General features: G+C 38.5%; 1 protein-coding gene across 1 annotated transcript in view; it reads left to right on the plus strand.

Annotated features, from left to right (window-relative positions):
- Positions 1–366: 366 nt before the first annotated feature.
- The window catches only part of kif6 (kinesin family member 6), a 91,585-nt gene continuing 70,757 nt past the window's right edge, over positions 367–21,194 (plus strand). The window contains exons 1-5 of the mRNA XM_074692202.1: positions 367–555; positions 4,882–4,991; positions 8,635–8,709; positions 18,116–18,263; positions 18,364–18,473. Coding sequence (XP_074548303.1) covers positions 496–555; positions 4,882–4,991; positions 8,635–8,709; positions 18,116–18,263; positions 18,364–18,473 — 503 coding nt within the window. The 5' untranslated portion in view covers positions 367–495. The remainder of the gene's footprint in view (positions 556–4,881; positions 4,992–8,634; positions 8,710–18,115; positions 18,264–18,363; positions 18,474–21,194) is intronic.

Genomic DNA, 21,194 nt, shown 5'->3' on the forward strand with positions numbered 1-21,194 from the left:
GTGCTTAATACACCTCTGTCACTGTGCCTGTTGTATGAGTCACTGAACCTGCCGTGACCTTTTTTTGCTCACAAAACACCTGCTCAGGAGAGATTAATAAACATAGGAAGAAAATAGAACAACTTTGAATCCCTGCTTTATTTTTACATCTTACAATGTGTTCAGTGTTACTCACATTACCCCTCCTACACACAAACACACACAAGTCCCTGAACATCACATAACCAGCTCTGACTCATCTGGCATTTGGGGAAAAGCCTGAAAGAGAAGGATTGATGCAGATTTTTTTTTTTTTTTTTTTTTTTTGTACCCAGATGAATCATCGCTTGAAGCATAGACGATCTTTGTTAGCGGAAGTCTCCGTCGTCACCTAGCAACCAGCTACTACAAACCTGAGGATGGGATAGTAATGTTAGCGTTAGCCAACAAGCTAACTAGCTTCCTCTGGTAGTTTTGAAAGAAAGTTCGCCAAACTGAAGATAAGACTGAAGAAGAATGGTTAAACAGACGATACAGATATTTGGACGAATTAAACCCACGAGGAAAACTCCGGCGGTAAGTGAGCAACTTATAACAAGACCGGGTAAATATGAAACTCATGCTAACTATGATGTTTATTTATACTAGCTGATGAAAGCGTTTAAGTCACAATACTAAACATTCAGGTTTAACTACATTCCAAAAACACTAATTATCTCTGTTTACTGTAGATATTTTGTAATAGCACTTAGAGAAAAACAAAGGTGTTGCTAAGACTTTAATAAAAGATGGCTTCAGTCCAACTAAGTGTCTTATAACTCATTGTCAGTGACATCATTCATTACATCACCTGTCTTACGGTAATAGAAAGCACTCATGGTTTCACTTAAGTCTAATGAAGGTATTGTCAATGCTGCTACTTAAATGTGCTGTAGCTGAATTAGTTTTTTCCCAAATTTCCATATAAATTTGTTTCTATTTTAGAGATGATACCTTCATCCCATTGAATTACTTTTAATTTACTGTTGTAAGGTCTTCTGTTTTATCCTGTACGTCTTTGATCATTTTACTCCCTGGTCCCTTTGGTCTTAGTGACTGTTTTGGGGTTCTTGTATTGTTGTTTGGGTTGTTTTTGTGTTCATTTTCTTGATGTTAGAGTTGAAATGTCACATACTTTCTGGCTCTATGTTTGCACCCCTGTCAATACACTTTGTAAATCCTTATTTTTAAAAGTTGCCATTTACAAAATGGAATTATTAGTCTAATTACTTCAGATTTTTTTAAGAGGTTTTTTTTTTAAGAGTCCTTTGATCATCTGTCAGTCATTGCCCTGGCTGGTAGAAGTAAGATATTACTGTTAATATGCTGAATCCTCATTTGATAACTTGCAGGCAGATGCAGAAATGACATATGATATGGCAAAATTAAGTGTGAAAATAACCACAAATAACATGTTTAATCACAGCTTTGCATTTGACATGATATGTCTTTGCAACATGTTTTTCTTACAATAGCTACCAGCTGGGCCGGGTCTGAAAAAAAATATTTAAGAAAGATGGAAGTAAAAACTGTACGAGCATCATACTTGTGTTTTTAAGGTTTCATCAACAAAAAGGGTGAGCAGATAGTTATCACTAAATATTTCCCCTGAACCTTTAAGAACACGTTTGGAAAATGTGCAAGTAATTGCAGAATTTGACAATACCTTCATACCATATGTTGCCCTTTGTGTTCCCTGTTTTCTTTGTGTTTACGATCAGTTTTTTTATTCGTCTTTTGAGCTGTCACTCCTGTCTTTTTCATAGTGATTCTTATTTTCTGCTTTCACGTGTTTCCTGTTTTATTTTGTAGTTCTTGCTCTGTGTCTCTTGCTTAGCTTTTCCTCCTGCCGTCCTGTTTGATTGCATTCATTAGTTCCACCTGCTGTGTCTAATATCTGTGTTCATTGGCCAAGGGTCTTGTACACAAGTAGCCAGTTATTTTCAAAACGATTACCACCCCCTTTTTTGAAAATACTTCATGCACTGGGAAAATCTACCCATAAGTGTGGCTCGAAGCATGCCAAACCAATATGAGGCAGTGTTTTTTTTATACGCTGACTCTCTGCCAGCCAATCAGATTGAACCCCCATTCAGCTGTGACGTTTGAGAGGGCTATTCACTTTATCTGAAAATGTGTATGTCACTAATTTGTCCCTGCTGTGCTGCTGAAGAAACATGGTGGTGCAAGATGTTGACGTCTATGGAAGGGATTGTCCTGTTTTTTTTTTTTTTGTATGCTGCATACACAGAATCACACAGCGTGACAGCATAGGTATCATGAAGCACAAAGACAAGTGGACCATGACCTTGGTTCGAGCAAGAGTGCCTTCAGAAAGCCCTGCTGCTTCCTTCCTGGATACATAACTTCTTAAGAGCACTTGGCTTTTACCAGGAACCTACTACTCTACTACTTAGGAGTACTTTGCATCCTTTCTTCCTACAAACCCATGATGACTCATTCCACTTTACACACAGATACTGATATAAGTTTACTGCCTAATAAAGACAGATCTTTTTTGATAACATTTTCATTTCATTTCATTTGTTTGTTTATTTGAATAGATTAAGGAAATAACGAAACAAATAAAAAACAGGACAGAGATAAATAAGATGTATGATGTGTTTAAGCAGCAAAAAAACAACAACAACAAAAAAACAACTCTAAAAACAGATCTTTATACTTTGTTCGAAAGGGTGTAGGATGAAGTCAGAAACTTTTCTAGTCCTACCCCTTTGTCTTCACATATTTATAGTCTAATCTGTTACAGCATGTGTAGAAACCCAAAACAGAAGAAAACAAAGTGCATCACAATAAAACAAACAAAAAGAACACAAACAATACATTTTTTAGTGTTTAAGTTTGCTTCCATCTCACTTTTGTATTTACCTAGACTTAGATTTAAATAAATCTGTTTGAACTGTTTAAGTGATCTGCATGTTTTCATTTTTTCACTGCATTTGTTCCCCAAATTGACTCCTTTGACTGATACACAGTGTGTTTTGGTGGTCGTACGAACTTGCTGTTTTTTGAAAAGGCATAACCCTCTGAGATCGTGTTTGTTATCTCTTTTTTTAAAAACAACTTTTGGATGCCCAGTGGTTACTGATTCTGATTTGCTTTGTGCATTATTAAAAGTGTTTTGAGGTTGACCAAGTCCATGAATTTTAGTGCTTTCAGTTTGATGAAGAGGTGGTTTGTTGTTTCTCTGTTGGTGCTGTTATTCACTATTCTTATTGCTTTCTTTTTGGAGTTTGAATATTGTTTCTGCGTTTGTTTTCTATGTGTTTGCCCACACTTCCACACAGTGGGTGATGTACAGGAGAATGAAAGAACACTATAAGGTGTAAAGTGAGGACTGGTTTATAAGATGTTAGACTTTGTGCAAGATTGCGATTGACTAAGCTATTTTGGCTGTAATACATTGTGTCTTCCAGGATAATTTGTTGTCTCTGACAAATTTAATTTCATTTACTCTCTCTATTTCTGCATTATCTATCGCTTTTGTGTGTTATGAGTCTGATTTCCAAATATTATGAACTTGGTTTTGTTTAGGTTTAATGTAAGTTTATTTGAGTCAAACCAACTCTTTAATTTCTTCATCTGCCACTGTATCCAAAAGTTGTTCCAAATCATCCCCACAGTAGAGCAAATTAGTGTCATCTGCAAATAAGATCATTTGAACGGCTTTGAAAACTCACAGATGTTGTTAATGTAGAGAATGAACAATAGAGGTCCTAGCACTGAGCCCTGAGGCACCCCACACTTGAATTTCTTCGATTGTGATTTGCTGTTGTTGATTTGCACATATTGTTTTTTTGTCACTCAAGCAGATGGATATCCAGGAAAGTGCTAGACCTCTAATTCCATAATTCTGTACTTTTATTAATCAGAGGTTGTGATCCACTGTATAAAAAGCTTTTTTTTAATCCAAAAATATACCCAACACACGCTGTTTGTTTTCTATTGCTGATGTTATGCTTTCTGTAAAGATCATAATCATCCATATGTAAAGATAAGAAGAGTCACTTTAAAAACATCTCTTAACCAGAGTGCAGGCTATCATCTGAACACAGCAGCTGATGGAAACAATGATTAAATTACTCTCCTGATTTCTGCGTCACGTTGACCCAGGTACATCTCATCCAGCAGCAGAGTGAGCACAGCTTCCTCCTGTAGCTTCTGCACATGTTCTATGTGAGGACCACAGACACAGACACGTTCTGGGGGCGATGCTGCAGGACGGCTGATGGTGAAACACAATCCAATCATTTCAGTCTTATCTTTTATTCCTGATACCCTGGAGACATGTAATTACATCAGGGTCCATTGGAAACATATGCCTGAACATATGTTGAGGCTCAAACACAGAGAGGTGGGGGTGTTTGGACTGACCCAGCCAGCCTCTCTTTAAATGTCCTGCCCTGCCAAAGCTCTCTCTATATTGGTTTAATGTTCTGCAGTTTTTCTCATCTCCCCTGAGGCTGTTGGTGAGCAGAGGTGATTTTACAGAGCGTGCCCACAGTGTGCTCTGATTATTTCTGTTCAGTTTCCCCTGCTTTCCACAGGATCTCTGCTTCATAAAGTTCATTTTTCAATTTTGGTGCTTGCAGCACCCAAACCACAAGTGGGCAAACATATATTTTAAACCTTACACGATGTATTGTCACTGTTTTTATTGCACGCTGTGTGTACAGAACCACACAGCGTAACCCTGTACATATCCTGCAGCACATACAGAAGTGGACATGTCTTTAAAAGCAGCACATGGACGCCACTCCCTGAATGTTCTCCAGTGGTGTTAAATGTCAGCCTGAAGGCTTTGTTCTGCTGCAGTGCTGATGTTGTCTCTGGCTCCCTCAGGTGTACTCTGTGGACAATGAGGATCAGACAGGTGCTTCTCTGGAGTTTGTGGTACCAAGAGATCTGGCTGATGGCTTTGTTAACAACAAAAGAGAGAGTTACAAGTTCAGGTAAGGTGCCATAAAACGCTATATTTTCTCCACCATCTGTTTAACAAAGCAGACTCAGCCTTCTTATTAAGGCCAAGGTTTTTATTAACTACCAGCTCATGAAGATCTCATTATCACTTTAACCTGTTTTTAAAAAGGCAGAACTATTATTGACTCAAGTGTTAGAAAAACCTTCGATAAAACCCAATCAGCAAAAAACAGTGTCCTGTCCTGTGTATCCATACTGTTATTTATGACCCCAGCATAAAAAACAACTCCTTTTACTGGAAATCAATTCTTTTCTCATTGTCCAAATCAATAGCACACACAACAAGATGCACCAAGGGGGATTTGTCATGCTAGATCAACGGCATTTCAATTCAATTACAATTCAAAGGCTCTATCCACCTGAGAGTTTCAGGGAAAATCTGCTGAAGCACCAAACTCTGGGACAGTTAAATACAATGTAATGCTGGCAATGTAACGTGCAACTCAGGCAGGTTTCAGGTATTACTGCTGCTCCTAAACCAGTAAAAAAATCCAATCAAGCACTTTTATGTTTAAGAAAAAAAGAAAACAGGAAGTGTTTTCGAGCACAAAGATGGAGGATATATATATATATATATATATATATATATATATATATATATATATATATATATATATATATATATATATATATATATATATATATATATATATATATTTTAATTAGTGGTTATACAGGTAAGAAATACTCAGAAAGCAGTCCATATTGAACAATATTTATGCAATTCTTATTGAGGACAGTGAAACATGAGATCACAGTCTGTCCATAAATAAAAACCAGTTAGAGCTTTTAGTTCAGGTTAAGGTCTACATGAGTGATCTGATTCCATTTTTCTCTGTTTGAGGGTTTCATGCCTATTTAACCAGACACAGCTGTCATCAACTTTATCTGCATTTACTGGATGAAAATACATCTTGTTATGCAACAATTTTTCATCTGTTGTCTGCACATTTTCTTTGATCTGGCTTGTATAGCTTAATAACAGCATGGTGTCTCCACTACTCCTGACTAGTAGAGGGTGACTGTACAACAGCTTAGATACATCATATGACCAGGATTTTAGGCCTATTCAAACAAAAATATGAATAACTTGTTTCACTAAAGCAAAACAAGGCAAGTTAATCTATACAGCTGTAATCTATACAAAACAATTCAGCAAAAAAAGCAATTCCCGAAGCCATTAAAAAGGTCAAAACACATCAAAAGAAAAGTTTCAAAATCAATCAATCAAAAATGTCACAGTTTTCAAAATACAGTCATAAAAGTTATACTTGAGTTTTTTTGTGATGAAATAGATATTAAAATACAATATTCTAATAAAAGGCTATCTGAAAAGGTCAGTCTTCAACCTGGGTTAAACAGAGCTGGGGTAGACCTGATATTTTTGGGATTTTATTTTGTTCTTTGTTGTATACAAACTGAACGCTGCGCCTTCATCTTTGGTTCTTGCTCTGGGGACAGATGGCACAAGCAACCTGAGTGGTCTCGATGGTTTTTTTATTTTAAGGCAAGACAATTTTGGAAATGATTCCAACTGGGATTTCTTTAGACCAATATTGTGATTGCAATGTTGCAGTCAATTTATATTTTTATTTTTATTTATTTATTTATTTATTTTCATTTTTATTTTTATTTTATTTTATTTTTATTTATTTATTTATTTATTTATTTATTTATTTATTTATTTATTTATTTATTTATTTGGGGGGGGGGGCGTATATGAATCCTCTCTTTTATGAATCTCACACAAAATAAAGTGTAGAAATGTGAATAAGATCAAATCTCTGGCACAACCACTGAAATATGTCAACATGTGGAATGCATTTTTCATAAAATAAAAAAAAACCACTGTGTGAACATGAATATGAATATTAAATGTTTAAAAATCTTACTGCTCAGTAACAAAATACAAACTAAAGTGCAGAAATATAAATAAATACAAAATTGGCTTAACCACTGAAATATTTAAGCATGTGTGGATTGCACTTTTTAATTGAGAAAGAAAAGGGAATGCTGGGAAATTTTGCTGACTCCAGTTTTCAGTTTGAGTATCAAACCATACAGAGCAAAGTAAACATGGGGTTTGGCTCTGATAGTCACAATCATTCTACTGTATGGATCTCTGTAGCTCACAGGGTTTACTTTTACTGGTTTTAAGGAAGAATGACTACAAGTTACTATATTCCCTCCAGGTCTGTGAACACAAAACTGTTTTTAAAAAAAAATTGCAGCCTTTGGGATTTGAAAAATGCTTTCTATTAAACTGCAATGTCAGTTTCCTCTCAATTAATTGTTCAGCCCTGGTTTATTTTCTCATCGTAATTAGGTGATATGCCCTCAGCATGCTTTGAAGCCTTTATAGAGGATAGGACAGTATGTGGACCAGGAAACTGGTTATTAAGTGGTTGTAATAAAAGGTGAAGCTGAGCAAGTGATGTACGAGATTCATTCTTCTCAAGACTTTAGTTGGACCTCCTTCAACTCACATCAGACAGAGAAGAGAACACATTTAAAAACCATCAGGGCTTCACCGAGGTTTTTTAGCAAACTAGAATAAAGCTGTCCTCCAAAGAGAAAACTGAGAGAAGCAGAGATGAGCCACAGAAAGTTTCTTAATCAGGATTTGAAACTAAAACTAGATTAAACATAAAACTAGATTTGAAAAAAGTTCCACCCTATTTATTCTCTGTATGTTTGTTCACGTTTTACATAAGACCTCAACATGAGCCAGGCCATTTAGAAAGAGAGTGAGCTCATGTCCATACAGGATTATTGGTATACAGCTGTTTATAGAAACAGACATCAGACAAATAAACATCAGTCTTCGTATAGAGTCTAAATAATGTGTCTGATGTGTGTAGAACATGTGTCAAAATAATGTCAGGATGATTGGTTACAGGCCTACGTGGGAGCAAAACATCAAAACTTTAATGTAGTCCAGCATCAGGCTACATCAGGAAAGTAAGAGTGGTTTAACAGCTGAGTTTGACATAAATAGAGATACCATACAGTACAGAAAGAGGTGTGTTGCCCACCACAATGTTAGGCTTTCAAGGTTGCATAAGAACTTTTCCCCATAAATAATTCATCCAGCAGTTGTGTCGCTGCAGAGCCAGAACATCTGTTTCAGGCTGGTGGTGAAAGCTGCAGCCTTATATACCCTCTGGGCAGGGCACATGCCACGCTTCCAAGCCCTAAATTCACAGTTAGGGAGTCAGACAGCAGTGGACACTGAGAGCCTTCAAAAACCACAAAGCCCCCAAAATAGCCTGCGGAGGTTCCCTCGTGCCCTTATAGAAATAAAATTTCCACATTTAACAATCTTCCTGGGCGGATTCCTCTCACATCGCTCTCATCTTTCTGTGGAATAAAACATGGTGGCTGGGGACAGTTTTAGAAAACAGAATGACTAAACTCCTCCTGATCCACTCGAGCAATTACATAGACTGTTTTTTGGTTTAGTCAGTTCTGCTGTGGGGAACTGTGCAGAGCCTCAGATGTTTGAGATAAACCAGCAGCTCGACAGTTTGACTGGATGCTGTGGTAGTAAAAAGATTTATAGATGGATGTTCTCTCATGCTGGTTCTCTCTGCTGTTCTTTTTACCTGCGTGTAGGTTCCAGAAGGTGTTCGATCAAGCTACCAAGCAGGACGATATATTCGAAAACATTGCCAAACCAGTTGCAGACAGGTAAAGTCTTCTCTGTGCTATTCTTTTCAAGTGAAAAAAAGTCATCATGGCTTCCCTCAGTGTTTGATGATGCACCAAACAAGCATCATTTGAACATCAGTTGGGTTTTTTTTCTGCCGTTATTAACCCAGTAAAGCCAGGAAAGTATCATGACAGGCCAACAAACTTGATGCCAACAAAATAACATTATCTTGATTTTTTATTGATGACAGAATTATCTGCAGATGACTCATGTTTTCTTCACATATACACCTTGAAATAATTTCCCATGGAAAGAAAAAAGCTGGAAGCTTGAGCTGCTGTTAGTTCATTGCTTTCAGATTCAGATTCAGATTCAGAATATTTATTGTACCCTTGGGTAAATCTGGTTTACAGTGAGTAAGTTCTCTCGTTTTGTAACACATGATAGAACAAAGTGTTGACAGTGCTTACAAAGAAGATAGCCCAAAGATAAAAAGCAAAATAAGTTAAAACATCAGTCACAGATATCAGAAACAGTACAAGGAATAGATACATAAGTTATGCTGCAGTTTCTTTCATTTGGTAGTAGCATGCTGTTTTTGTAGCCTCTGGTTTTCGAAGCTGGTACCATAACCCTTAGACCTGATGGGAGCAGCTGAAACTCACCATTTGGAGGCAGGGGGTCATCTCTTACAATAGAGCTGGCTATCCTCTATAACAGGGATTCTGGGTGAAGCTGAGACTCTCCAATCAGCTTGCTAGACTATTTCACCGATTTGGTTTAAACAATTTTTGCTTTTTTGATTTACTGTAATTCAGTGTTTATCATTTACCTTTTTTTTTCCACAGAAGCCAAATAATTTAAAATAGGTCATTTGGACCAGTAAAAAAGTATTATATAAAGCAGTTTCAAGAAGAAAAAGCAGAGCCACTTGCTGACTACATTCTGTATCCTGCTAAACTTTAAATCTAAAAATAATAGTGACATACAACTTACCAATAAAGGTGAGAGTACTGAGCAGCTAAATCAGGGTAGTTTATTTCCTATGACATTGACACAACCCTGCAACTTGACATTCATTATTTTTAAAAATCTTTGTCAGCCTGTGAAGCTTCAGCCTCCATTTATCTCATCCATGAATCATACCTCCAGAAGTTTTCCCCGTCCACCTGAACCCAGAAGTGTTCATCGCCGTGACAGGCTCCGGCCACACACACTTCAGCCGGCCATGTTGACAGGAAGTCAGTAAGCTAAGTTTTCTTTAGGATGGAAATGGAGAGTGTCTGTGATTTTTGGCTGGCTTTACATCCTTAAACCACTAAGTGGACGGAGCTGGCAGGCAGGATGGCATGCTGTGCCATCTGTGAGTGTGAGAACAATTTCTGTGCCACAACACAGCCTGACACTGCGCACTGTAACCACTCTCTCATTTTGAGCTGTTGTTTCACTCAGAGGTGCTCATTTTCTACTGGCAGCACCTGGGACTGTGCTCAAGTCTTAAATATGTCCTAAACACTGAAATGAGCAATGACCTTTAATGTGTTATTTGTTTGTTTCTACTACAGGCTTAACTAGAAAGCACTCAGAGAGCACAGACCTCCACCAAGCATATTGTGATTGTCACGCAACACTCTAGTCCTACTTTAATGTTATACTCCCTTTCAGCAGACTGTCTGCTACAATTTGGTGTTAGTTGCAGGTTTGTATGATAATTTGTTCCTGACAGTGTTGAAAATTATAATGACCCAGTACATATTTCATATTCTAGATCTTAGTATCCAGAATATCGCCAGGATCTGAATCGTACTTTTACATCTGTCAGACAGTATGGTGACCTTGTCTTGTATTGTTTTGCAAAGCAATCCGACCATTTATCGTGAAGTTATATACACATACGGTGAAAACAGCCCTATCTCACAATAATAAAGAATCTTTTAGAAAAATCCTGGATCCATACAGTGATCCTGATCACCTCCAAAATTGTATCACTTCTTCCTTATCCCCTTTTGAACATTTCCCGAAAATTTCATCAAGATCCATTTGTTGCTCTTTGAGTTATGTTGTTCACAGACAAAAAAACAAACAGACTGGCAAACTCTCCTCAAAACATAACCTCCTTGGCGGAAGTAATCGTTATTGAGAACTTTTAAAGCCACAGTTGCAAAGGGTAGTTTGTGTTTGTTCAAGCTTCTTTGTTCTGACCTTGAATCAAATTCTGGCACTTCATCCACATTAGAAGCAACAAACTAGGTGTTCCAAGGCTTGAGTTTGCAACCAAAGTGGTCACATATGAGACCTTTTTTGGTTAAAATAAAGAGTTGTAGAGTATGTATGAGACAGTGACAAAAAACTAAAGACATTTTCTCTATCATTTTAGTTTATTCTAGCAAGTTTTGTAAACTCTCATTATAATTTTAGTTGATTATCATTTTATGTAAAGCCTCATTTTAATTTTTATTTAATCAAAAATGTTTTTGTTAACTATAATAATATTTTAACACATGCATGGATGTTGGTATTCTTAGCTTTTATTTAAAAAGCATTTTGTTTTCCTCTTTTAGAGTTATATGAAGTAATCACCTATTTTGTCAGCCAGTGTTTGTTGCTGACAAACTTCATGTTTACAGTAAAATGTTTAACAAATATAATTACTACAGTTACCGTATATGTTGCCGACCAACTGAGAAAGTTGGTTGCACCAGTGCTACCAGTGAAATATTGAGTGTAGAGCTGTGTATTCCTCAGCTGAAAGTCCAGTCCAGAGGACCCTGAGTAATCCACTATGTATGGGTCATACGCTGTGACTGTAATCCAAAGTGACTGTGAGGCTGTATGCAGGTCTGGTCAAGGGGGAGGGAAAGGTCAAGAGGTCAGGGGCCCCTTGAGTGTCTTTGAGTTCATGTTGAGGGTGGTAGGGACCAAAACCTTACCTGCCCACCTCAGGATATTTGAGATGTAAAGGTCATAAGGAGATGGTGGATTGAACAAAATAACTTCTCCTTGAAGCAGAAAATATGCTGCAGCTGACTTTTGTCTTTAGCAGCAGAGCACCAGATACTGTCAGCATCACTGACTTCACTGGACGAATTTCCTCAAGCTCCTTTAGGGGAAAGTCTTCTGTTGGTCCTTCTGATGAGGAAGCTGATCAGTGCTGAATTATGATGGTCAACCTGGATGCAGGAGGACCCTGTAGTGGCATCTTTGGTGTGAGGACGTGTTTGTCCTGAAATCCCATCCCCAATCTGCTCCCTGACACCAAGGAAGAAAAACTGTGGGTTGACCTGATGTAGAGGGATTTTAGCCAGTTTGCAACTTGAAAACAAAATCCACCCTTTTCATAAAAAAATCACTTTTATTTCTGCTGTGTCTTATTATCATACCATCCTCCTATCTCCCAGTCTCAATGGTTAAGTTAGGTTCCTTTTCACCCCAGAGTGACCTGAAAACACATTCTTCACTTCGTTCCAGCAAAGGGGACACTCTGGAGGTGTCTGTGTCAGCTTCACCTCATGCCTGGACTCTGTCTAAATCATGTCTCGCTTCCAAAAAGAAAACATCCACGGGGAGGGAGAATTAACTTGGAATTTCCTGTGATCAAACATTGATTGTGTTGTTGCTCGGTTTAGCCCCACCGCTGTCTCCTTAGTCACAATAAGGTCTATTTGCAGAGCCTCACAAGTGCTCCTCATTATCTTTGCCAAAAGACGACGTTTAAACAACTTTTGGAGACGTCTGGATTGGCTGACTAAAGGCCTGGATGTGTTTGACCTGACTCACACAAGTTCACCGACTCTGATATTAAGCTGCCCTCAGCAGACCTCTGAACAGACCTTTGGCAGTTTTCACTTTGTTGTGGCAGATGTTAAACATCAGGTTCCACATTTCTGTCAGAACCAGGCTTTGTCTTACAGAATTCATTTGAGCTTGGCATCTTTTTGTCTTTGATATGACTACAATGTCTGCAGCCATAAGGACACCACTCACCCTGTCTAGCCATGACTAATATGTCATCCTAGTTCAATATTTCTATTTCTTCAAGATGCCTGTTTCATCCCTTTCATGAGAAATCAAAAGAAATCAACACTTTAAGTCCAGTCTCATTACAGCAGCTAGAAAGCAGGGATGATAGAAGTGAACTATTTCATATTTCAAGCCCCTGATCTCATTTAGGCCCTAAAACTAGACAGAACACACATTGTTAGTGTATAACATATGTTTGGCAACTATAACAGATCCAGAAATACATAAAAACCTAGAAGCAGACAGGAAGACAGCTCACTGTAGTGGTTAACCTTTCTTTCTTTCTTTCTTTCTTTCTTTCTTTCTTTCTTTCTTTCTTTCTTTCTTTCTTTCTTTCTTTCTTTCTTTCTTTCTGTCTTTCTTTCTTTCTTTCTTTCTTTCTTTCTTTCTTTCTTTCTTTCTTTCTTTCTTTCTTTCTTTCTTTCTTTCCTCTAAAGTATTTATTATTATTATTCAGCTATTGGAGCCATTTCTCAGTGATCACTCCAAGGTTGTAAATCCATTTCTTTCAACCTTTAAGAGCTGGTATTATGCTGAAACCTAACATTAAGGTTAACTTTGGACGTCATTCCAAAATGTGAATTAATTTTCAAATGTTACGGAAACTAGTGTTGAATAATTCGAAACTCATACTGCAGGCTGCTCTGAAGGGCTTGTTAAAAAGTACCACAAGAGTAAAGCAAAGAGGACATGAGACTTGCTCAATTTGCAGTGTCACCCATAGGTGAGGTGAGCCTCCCTAATGGGGGAATACAAACTTTTAACTTACAGAACATTGACACCCAGCCCCATTCCATGTTTCTAAATATCTCCTTGTTTTCTTTTCAAACTACTCAGGCCTTATTTGGATCCAAACCTAACGGATGCATTTCGTCAGTTTTTCACACAAGTTAAAGAAACTGAGGTTAACTCAATGAGGTCCACTTTGAAACATGGCAACAGCAGGGATGGCTTCTGAAAAGCTGTCCAAAAGGGAAAAAGTTAGCTTCGAGGTGGGGAGCTAAATTAAGCACTTCAGACAGAAGCTGAAATGAGGGGTTGTCATGACAATGACCCAAGGTAAATAAAAAGTGTTTTAAGCAGTTAATCAGGTCAAGCTATGATACATGTAGATATTAGTATAGGAAAATATTGTTCAAAAAATGGACTTAATGCCACATATTTAAACTAAGCTGAAGAATAATGATAAGACATGTCCATTTTTGTCCAAAGGGAACAGCCCTGGCAGTGCATGCTGGAAAATCAAGAATTGTAACTGTAGACTCTGACCCAACTTTAACAAGAGTTCCTGAAAGAAAAAAGATCAAAGCATTACCTAGAACGTGGGCAAAAAAATATGACTTCACAGAGTCATTTATTTAACCTGAAAGGTAATCAAGTATCATTGTAACGTAAGGTCCGTTGTCCCTTTAAGAGGCCGTTGTTGTTTCCTACACTGATGTTCACAGAGAAGCCTTTTCAACATTGTTTTTGACTTTAGAGGGGCTGTGAGGAGTTTCTAAGTGATCTTAAAAAAGACTAACTCCTAAATATTTGCCTGATTTTGATCCAGACCTAAAAATGAGATTATCAGCACCAATATAGTTTATTCCTAATGCTACTTCTCAGCTTCCTGATTGGCTTGAGCAGGAACAGATTGATTTGTGGCACGTCAAAAAAACATATTTACAGCATGGTTCAAAAAATACCTTGTGTCTGAAATGCTAATTTTGCTAGCAGCACACACTGTATGAGGGTTGATTTTTTTTTTCTAATTCAACGGTTTAGAAGATATTAAGATTGTCTGATTGTCCAATCAAAGACACAGCTCAGCCCATGTGACTGACAGGCGCCCTGTAGCTGTTTGAAAGGGAACTCGCAGCCGGCGTCAAATCCAGTGTGGCTCAATTGGCTTCATTTCACTATTGCGACATCGCGGTGACTACGTCCATATTTTATACAGTCTATGGTTCAAACTGTCATTGTTCCAGGTCTTGTCCAGGGTGTAACCAGCAGACTTAAATGTGGACTGACAGATTGTTTTTCTGAAGTCCCTTTAATCAGAAATTATTATTCAAGTTATGCGAGGAAACACTTTGAGTTGCAACACTCTTGCCGTCATTGCACTAAATCTTTGTTCTGAAGCTGTTGACTGCTCTCCTTTGAACCAGCAATAACTGTCAGCTGGTTATTTTGGTTGGTACTCATTCATACTCAGTGCACTTCATCTTCAGCCAAAAGGCTTAACTGGTTTACTCGCACACTAGTCTCAGTCTTTGCTGCGGTGTAACCAAAACCAATCATTTTAACCTCAGCACAGTAGTTTAAAAACAAACCAGTATTAACAGCTCCAGAAGAGGAAGAGCCAATGTAATGATGCTGGGCTGGCAGGACAAACCCTCTATCTGAGTTCTAATCCCATTTCACAAGTCTGCGGAGTCTGCAGACCAAGTTCAGAGAAGAAAAGGGTCCTGTTCAGTTTTACAATAAACCCATATTACCACAAAAGTTTGGACATTTTGCTCTTTCTCAAAAGTACAGAAATAACAAGGATCTTCGAGATGATAAGTCGCCAATCTCCAGGAAAGCTGAGGTGTAAACAGGAACAAGCATTGGGAAAAGCCAAAGCCTCACTCGCAGAGCCCAAGCCGCATCATTAGCACCAACATTTGACTAAACACAGACTCTGTCTCGAATGTCCCTGATGTCCATCAATGCTGTGACTCACCCTGGATTAAATGGTTGCCAATAACTGTCCGAGTCAGACTTATAATCCAGCTTTTCCCTGAGTGGACGCTGTGTTTCATACAAACTGACGTTCAGCTTTTTCCTTTCGCCTTCTCATGCAGGGTGTGGAGCTGTACAGCACACTGGGAAGGAACCCACACACTGCTCAAATAGTGGGTTGGCAATTCCATTAAAATAAGTGAGAGGCTTTAGTTTGTTTATTATTCACCCTGAAAAATTTACCATCAAGATCTCCTTTTTGTTGCACTTGGCGAGTAAGAGGGGAAAGAGTTTATCCTCACCTTTGATGCAGGCTCACGTGTCAGAGGCCCCTCTGCCATTTGACAATTTCATTCTGCTTTTCTTTCAGCACTTTTTCACGCCAGCTTATCCGCTCTCATATGAATACCATCACATTACGTGTTTGTTTCATTCAAACAGAACTAGACACAGTTGGTTTCCATGGCCTGTGTGCACGTGCAGAGGAGCAGCTCAGCGCCAAGCCAAATGTTACCCAGCCCTGCCTGGTTGAGTGGGTTTGGTCCTTTCCCGTCACTCATACTCGAGACATTTCTCCCTGATGTCTGTCTCCATAGCAGCTCTCCCTTCACTGCCATCTTCTCCTGTGGATTAGAAGTGTCACATTGAGTTTACTCAGACTTCTGGTGGCAGTGAGACACTTAAAGGTCTCTTTGTCTCTTTTAAATTACAACTCTGACGTCATTAGAGGCTGTAATGAGATGATCGGTGTGGTTGCTTGCAGACCAACAAAGGACAGAAATCTTTACTTTCCAGTGTTAACGATCAATTATCTGAGGGATTTTTTTTTTTGTTGTTGTCTGGTTACATAAATTTAGCTGTCTTTAAAAAGAGCACAGCAGTGGCCATAAACTGTTATTATGTATGCTGTCATCTCCTTTTATGTTCTCATAGAGTTCCATTAGCATCATACTCCAAACTCCACGTGCCTCCTCAAAAACTTCCACCATTTTCGTTAAGATTTGCTTTATTTTGATGCACTTGAGCTTCCATGTTAGTTAGCTTTTGCCTTTTTGAATTGTATAGTACCATGTGCATCCTTTAGAAGTGTTTCATGCCCGTGAAGTCCTTTCAAGAAACTGCCATGGCTCATTCCAACCGTTGTTTTTTTTATTAAATCTTAACTAGACAAATTATCTTTGTATGTTCTAAGATAAAGTTAGTGGCAGCTTGACTGCCAAACTCTGAATCTTTACAGAAGAGCAACAGAGAAAGTCTCAGTCTTAACATGAAAGTGATATACAGCACAAAAGTTTTGTTGGTGCAAATCAGAATTAGTGCTAGTTCTACAGTTCTACAGTTTCATTTAGCAGACGCTTTTGTCCAAAGCAACGTACAACACAAGCAAGAATCTAGACATTATGGGAAACCTTAGTGCAACAAAGTGCTACAAGTTATTTGGCTGCAGGTGCTGGAATTAAGTGCAAGAAGTTAATAAAGTGAAGAAGAATCCCCCCATGTAGAATAATGTAGCCATAACTAACCACAATTAATCGCTGCAACAGAATAGTTCAACCTTCAACAGCATTCAATAATCAGTGCTAAATATCTACTGAGAGCTGGGTCTTAGGCCTCCCAACTCCTTCTGCTTCTGAGGACAAAGAGGAGAAGGGAGATGGTTAGCTTAAGTGCAAAAGTGTTCCCTGAACAGATGAGTCTTCAGACATCTCTTTAAGTAGAAAGGGACTCTGTGGATTGTATAGAGTTAGGTAATTAATTACACCATTTAGGCACAACAGAGGAGAAAAGTCTGGCTAGAGATTTAGAGCCGCGCTGGGCGGGTCAATGTTCTCGATGTTTTGTAAGCCAGAAGAAGAGCTTTGAATTTAATTGGATCTGCCACTAGAAGTCAGTGAACAGAAATTAACAGCTGGGTGACTTGTCCTGTTTTAGGCTGGTTAAACACCAGACGTGCTGCTGCTTTCTGGGTAATCTGCAGAGGTTTAAATGTACACACAGGGAGGCGTTGTAGAAGTTGATGCATGAAATCACAAGGGCCTGTACCAGAAGCTGTGTGGCCTGATGTGTCAGGTAGGGTCTGATCCTCCTGATGTTATAGAGGGCATATCCACATTAATGCCGTACTTTCACTCTCCATACTCCACCCGTCCCCCTGCTCTACAAACACTCACCTGATCCTCCTGCAGTCAGTCTGCTTTGATACACAAATGTTCTTCTGCATTCTCCTTTTTAGATCATTACAGTACACTACTTCATTGGCAGTAAGTATATTTAACACATGTATCATCTGTTTTCAAAACTGAGTTAGGTGTGAAACATTTAAAAGATGCATCATTGAAATGACTCGATTAAACAACCTGCTAGTGAACAGCGTCAACACAGAAGGCTGCTGTATGAGAGGAGCAGAATGAGTGTTTGCATCTGTTGAGCAGATTACTGTTGCTTATATTAGTGGAGTACATATAGATCATATATAACCCAATGTAATCCCACTGGGAAAATTAATTTCTTCAAATGACAAAGGACCACCTACAGCTTTCTATGAGTGGGACACAAATTTAAAAGTTGATACACTCTGCCTGTCATGGTCCTTTGGTGGTGGGAAAGCTAAAAACAACGCAGAGTTTTGACAATAAAACAGACACAGAGAAACAAGGTGGCAGCAGCATCTTGAATGCCCTCTGATGACTGTGTTTATGTGTGTGTTTATCGTTGCAGTGTATTGGCTGGCTATAATGGAACCATATTTGCATATGGCCAGACAGGAAGTGGAAAGACCTTCACCATCACAGGAGGGCCTGAGCACTACAGAGACCGGGGCATCATTCCCCGCACCCTCTCCTACCTGTTTGAGTGCTTTAGCCAGGTAAGTCTTCTTTTAAGCATTCACATACAAAAAAAAAAATCATGTTTTTTTGTCCAATTTGATGTACTCATATATGATTTCTTTATATCTCTCTTCATAGGACAGCAGCATGACTTATACCACACACATCTCCTACCTGGAGATCTACAACGAGATGGGATACGACCTTTTGGATTCTCGTCATGAAGCGTCTCGTCTTGAAGACCTACCGTCAGTTCTTCTTAGTGTTCTTCTGTTGTTTTTTTCTACACTCATGATGTATTCAAATGGTCATTTATAAATAACATACATTTGCTGATAAGTGAGAAAGACTCAGAGCTTTCTTCCTTGAACAGCCATTTCTCAGCCTGGCCTGGAGTCAGTGTGTGGTAAAATACAGAGACTCCAGTATTTACCACCTCACTACAAACTGCCAGCTGACATAATGAGACTGTGGAACAGCAATGGATGTGGTCAGCCTGGTGGCGAACTCTGCCACTTCAGTGGAGTGCAAGAGGGTCATGTGAAGAAAGAGCTAGTGGCTGCAGCAGCTGCTCTGAGGGATTTTCTTTATTTGTCTTGGTTTCATCGTTTATCTCTCTCATTCTTGGTTGCTTTCCTCTCTTCTTCCCCTGTCTTTATCTTTTTTTCCTCTCCTTTTTCCATCCGTCTCTCTTTTCAGTCATAAATTTTGTTGCTCTGAATGTTTTTCTGTGCATGATCCTACCCTGACTTTTTTTCTCTTTGCATTTTTTGTCATGCTGGATACTTATTCATTTCAAAGTCGTGGTTGCACTTCAGGCGCGACATTTAAGTTCTTCTCTCATCGCAGAGGTTCCAGCTCAGGGTTTCAATACCCACAAATCACAGACTTCTGGAAATAGACAGTGCCCGTTGTTAACCATGCTGCAGCCACACTTGCTGATTCAAGGAGAAGCTGTGGCAGTGACAGATTTCTTTAACTGTTAGTCTGCTTCTGTCCTCCACTGCTCCACTCCTCCACACTTACATGCCTGTCAGGAACCAGCAGTAGAGCATGTTCATGTTTAGATAACGCTGTATTTAGTAGAAGTGACGAGTCATGTCTAGTAAGCAACCTAGAACAGAACATTTCACAGAAGACCTGTTGGATCTACTGGGGACAAAAGGGTTGACCAGGTCTGAGATATTCATAGGTGCTTGATCATGGATCACTTTCTAAGTTAAAACACGCATTTTAAAGAATAATTTAGAATTTAATTTGCAGCCAATGTAAAGAGACTAAAATGGGAGTTATGTGTGTTTTATAACCGGACTCGGTTGCAGCTGCGTTTTGGCTCAATTGCAGACGGCCTGTGAATGATTATTCAGGCAGGTATAAAAGTCAAGACAAGAGGAAACAAGAACTAGCATTTCTGATTCTGCAGATGAGACACTGTACCTGATATTTGCAATGTTTCTCAAAGGGAAAAAACATCACGCTATTAACGATATGATGTGTTTGTCAAAAAGCATTCTGCGATCAAAAAATGACTCCTATATTATTTTGGGTTTGTTTTTACCAAAGTGGAGAGGGATACAAAGAAAGTAGTAGATGTTTAGACATATTCAAGCATAACAATGGTTATAGATTTCCTAAAATTGTCTAATCACATGGCCAAGTGGCAGAATACATGAGGAAAATGAGATATTACACATTATAAGGATTATCAACTAAGTTCCTTATCAGGTTTCTTTTAAGTAAGTAAGTAAATTTTATTTAAATAGTACTTTTCACAGACAAACGTCACAAAATGCTCCACAATACTAAAAGACTAGAAGAATATATAAAACAATATAAAAGATATATAAAATAAATACAAATGTGTAGAATATGTAGTAGAAGTATAGTTAAAAAAACAGGCATCAGGTATCAATAAAAGGTGCCATTAAGTGCAGTGCTGAAACGTCTAGAATGCCTGCCGAAATAAATGGGTTTTAAGTTGCTTTTTAAAAACATCTACTGAGCTCATGGAGTGCAGCTCTAGAGGAAGATCGTTCCAAAGGCGGGGTGTGGTGGCCATTCAAGAGCAGTGACCTTGAGTTTTTCACACATTAAGATAATCTAACCTTTAGTCAAAGGTTTGCTCCTGTCCTGAACCAAAATAAACGACTGATCCATTTCGACGTCTCTATTTACTTTATGGGGAAAGAGATGTTGATGTACTTTAGAATTGAATTAAACTGAAAATCTTTAAGGTTCCCTAGGGGCAATTTGATTCGCAACATGAGTTAAAAACATTCATTCTTACAATGTAAACACAGTGGCAAAGCATGATACAAATAAATAGATAAATAAATACCCAGCACATATCACTGATGCATAATTTCAATCAGGCTGTTTGAATTGGCCTTGCAGATAAAAGTGTGCCTTCTCTTAGACGGAAGGAGCTGGAACTCTGAATAAAGACGATGGCCCTCGCTCTCTGGTTGGTTCTAGCATTAAAAACAAAGTCAAGATCATTTAGACTTAAGCCGAGCATTTTTTGTCAGAGTTTAACAATACTCCTCAGTCTGTTTTTGGTAATGAAGCTGAGGTTATTAAACCAACAGATCATTGAATAGGTTAAAAATGGACTCAATAAAAGAAGAATCAAACATTTTATGTGGCTTTTTGACGACATTAAACCACCTCAGTTTCCTCAGATAAAACAACCTCTGATTTGCCTTTCTGATGATGGCATCTGAGTTGGGCAGTGTGTTTTGTTAAGAATGGTGCCCAAATATTTGTACTAAGTGACTATTTCAACAGCTTTGCCATTAACAAAGTTTTGGAGCTACCCCAGGTGGCTTAGTTATGTGAAAGTGAGTGTTCAGAGTCGAATCCCATTTTGAGACAATGAGCATCTTCAATGTACTCAGGCGCCAAGATAGACCCTGTGTATCTCATTACCCTCCCCCTATTGCTTTGTTTTCTTGCTCCTTAAAAAGAGA

This window comes from Halichoeres trimaculatus, unplaced genomic scaffold, assembly GCF_033239565.1.
Source record: "Halichoeres trimaculatus isolate MK-OKI-2021-1 unplaced genomic scaffold, fHalTri1.1 fHalTri1_scaffold_17, whole genome shotgun sequence".
NCBI classification, from domain to species: domain Eukaryota; kingdom Metazoa; phylum Chordata; class Actinopteri; order Labriformes; family Labridae; genus Halichoeres; species Halichoeres trimaculatus.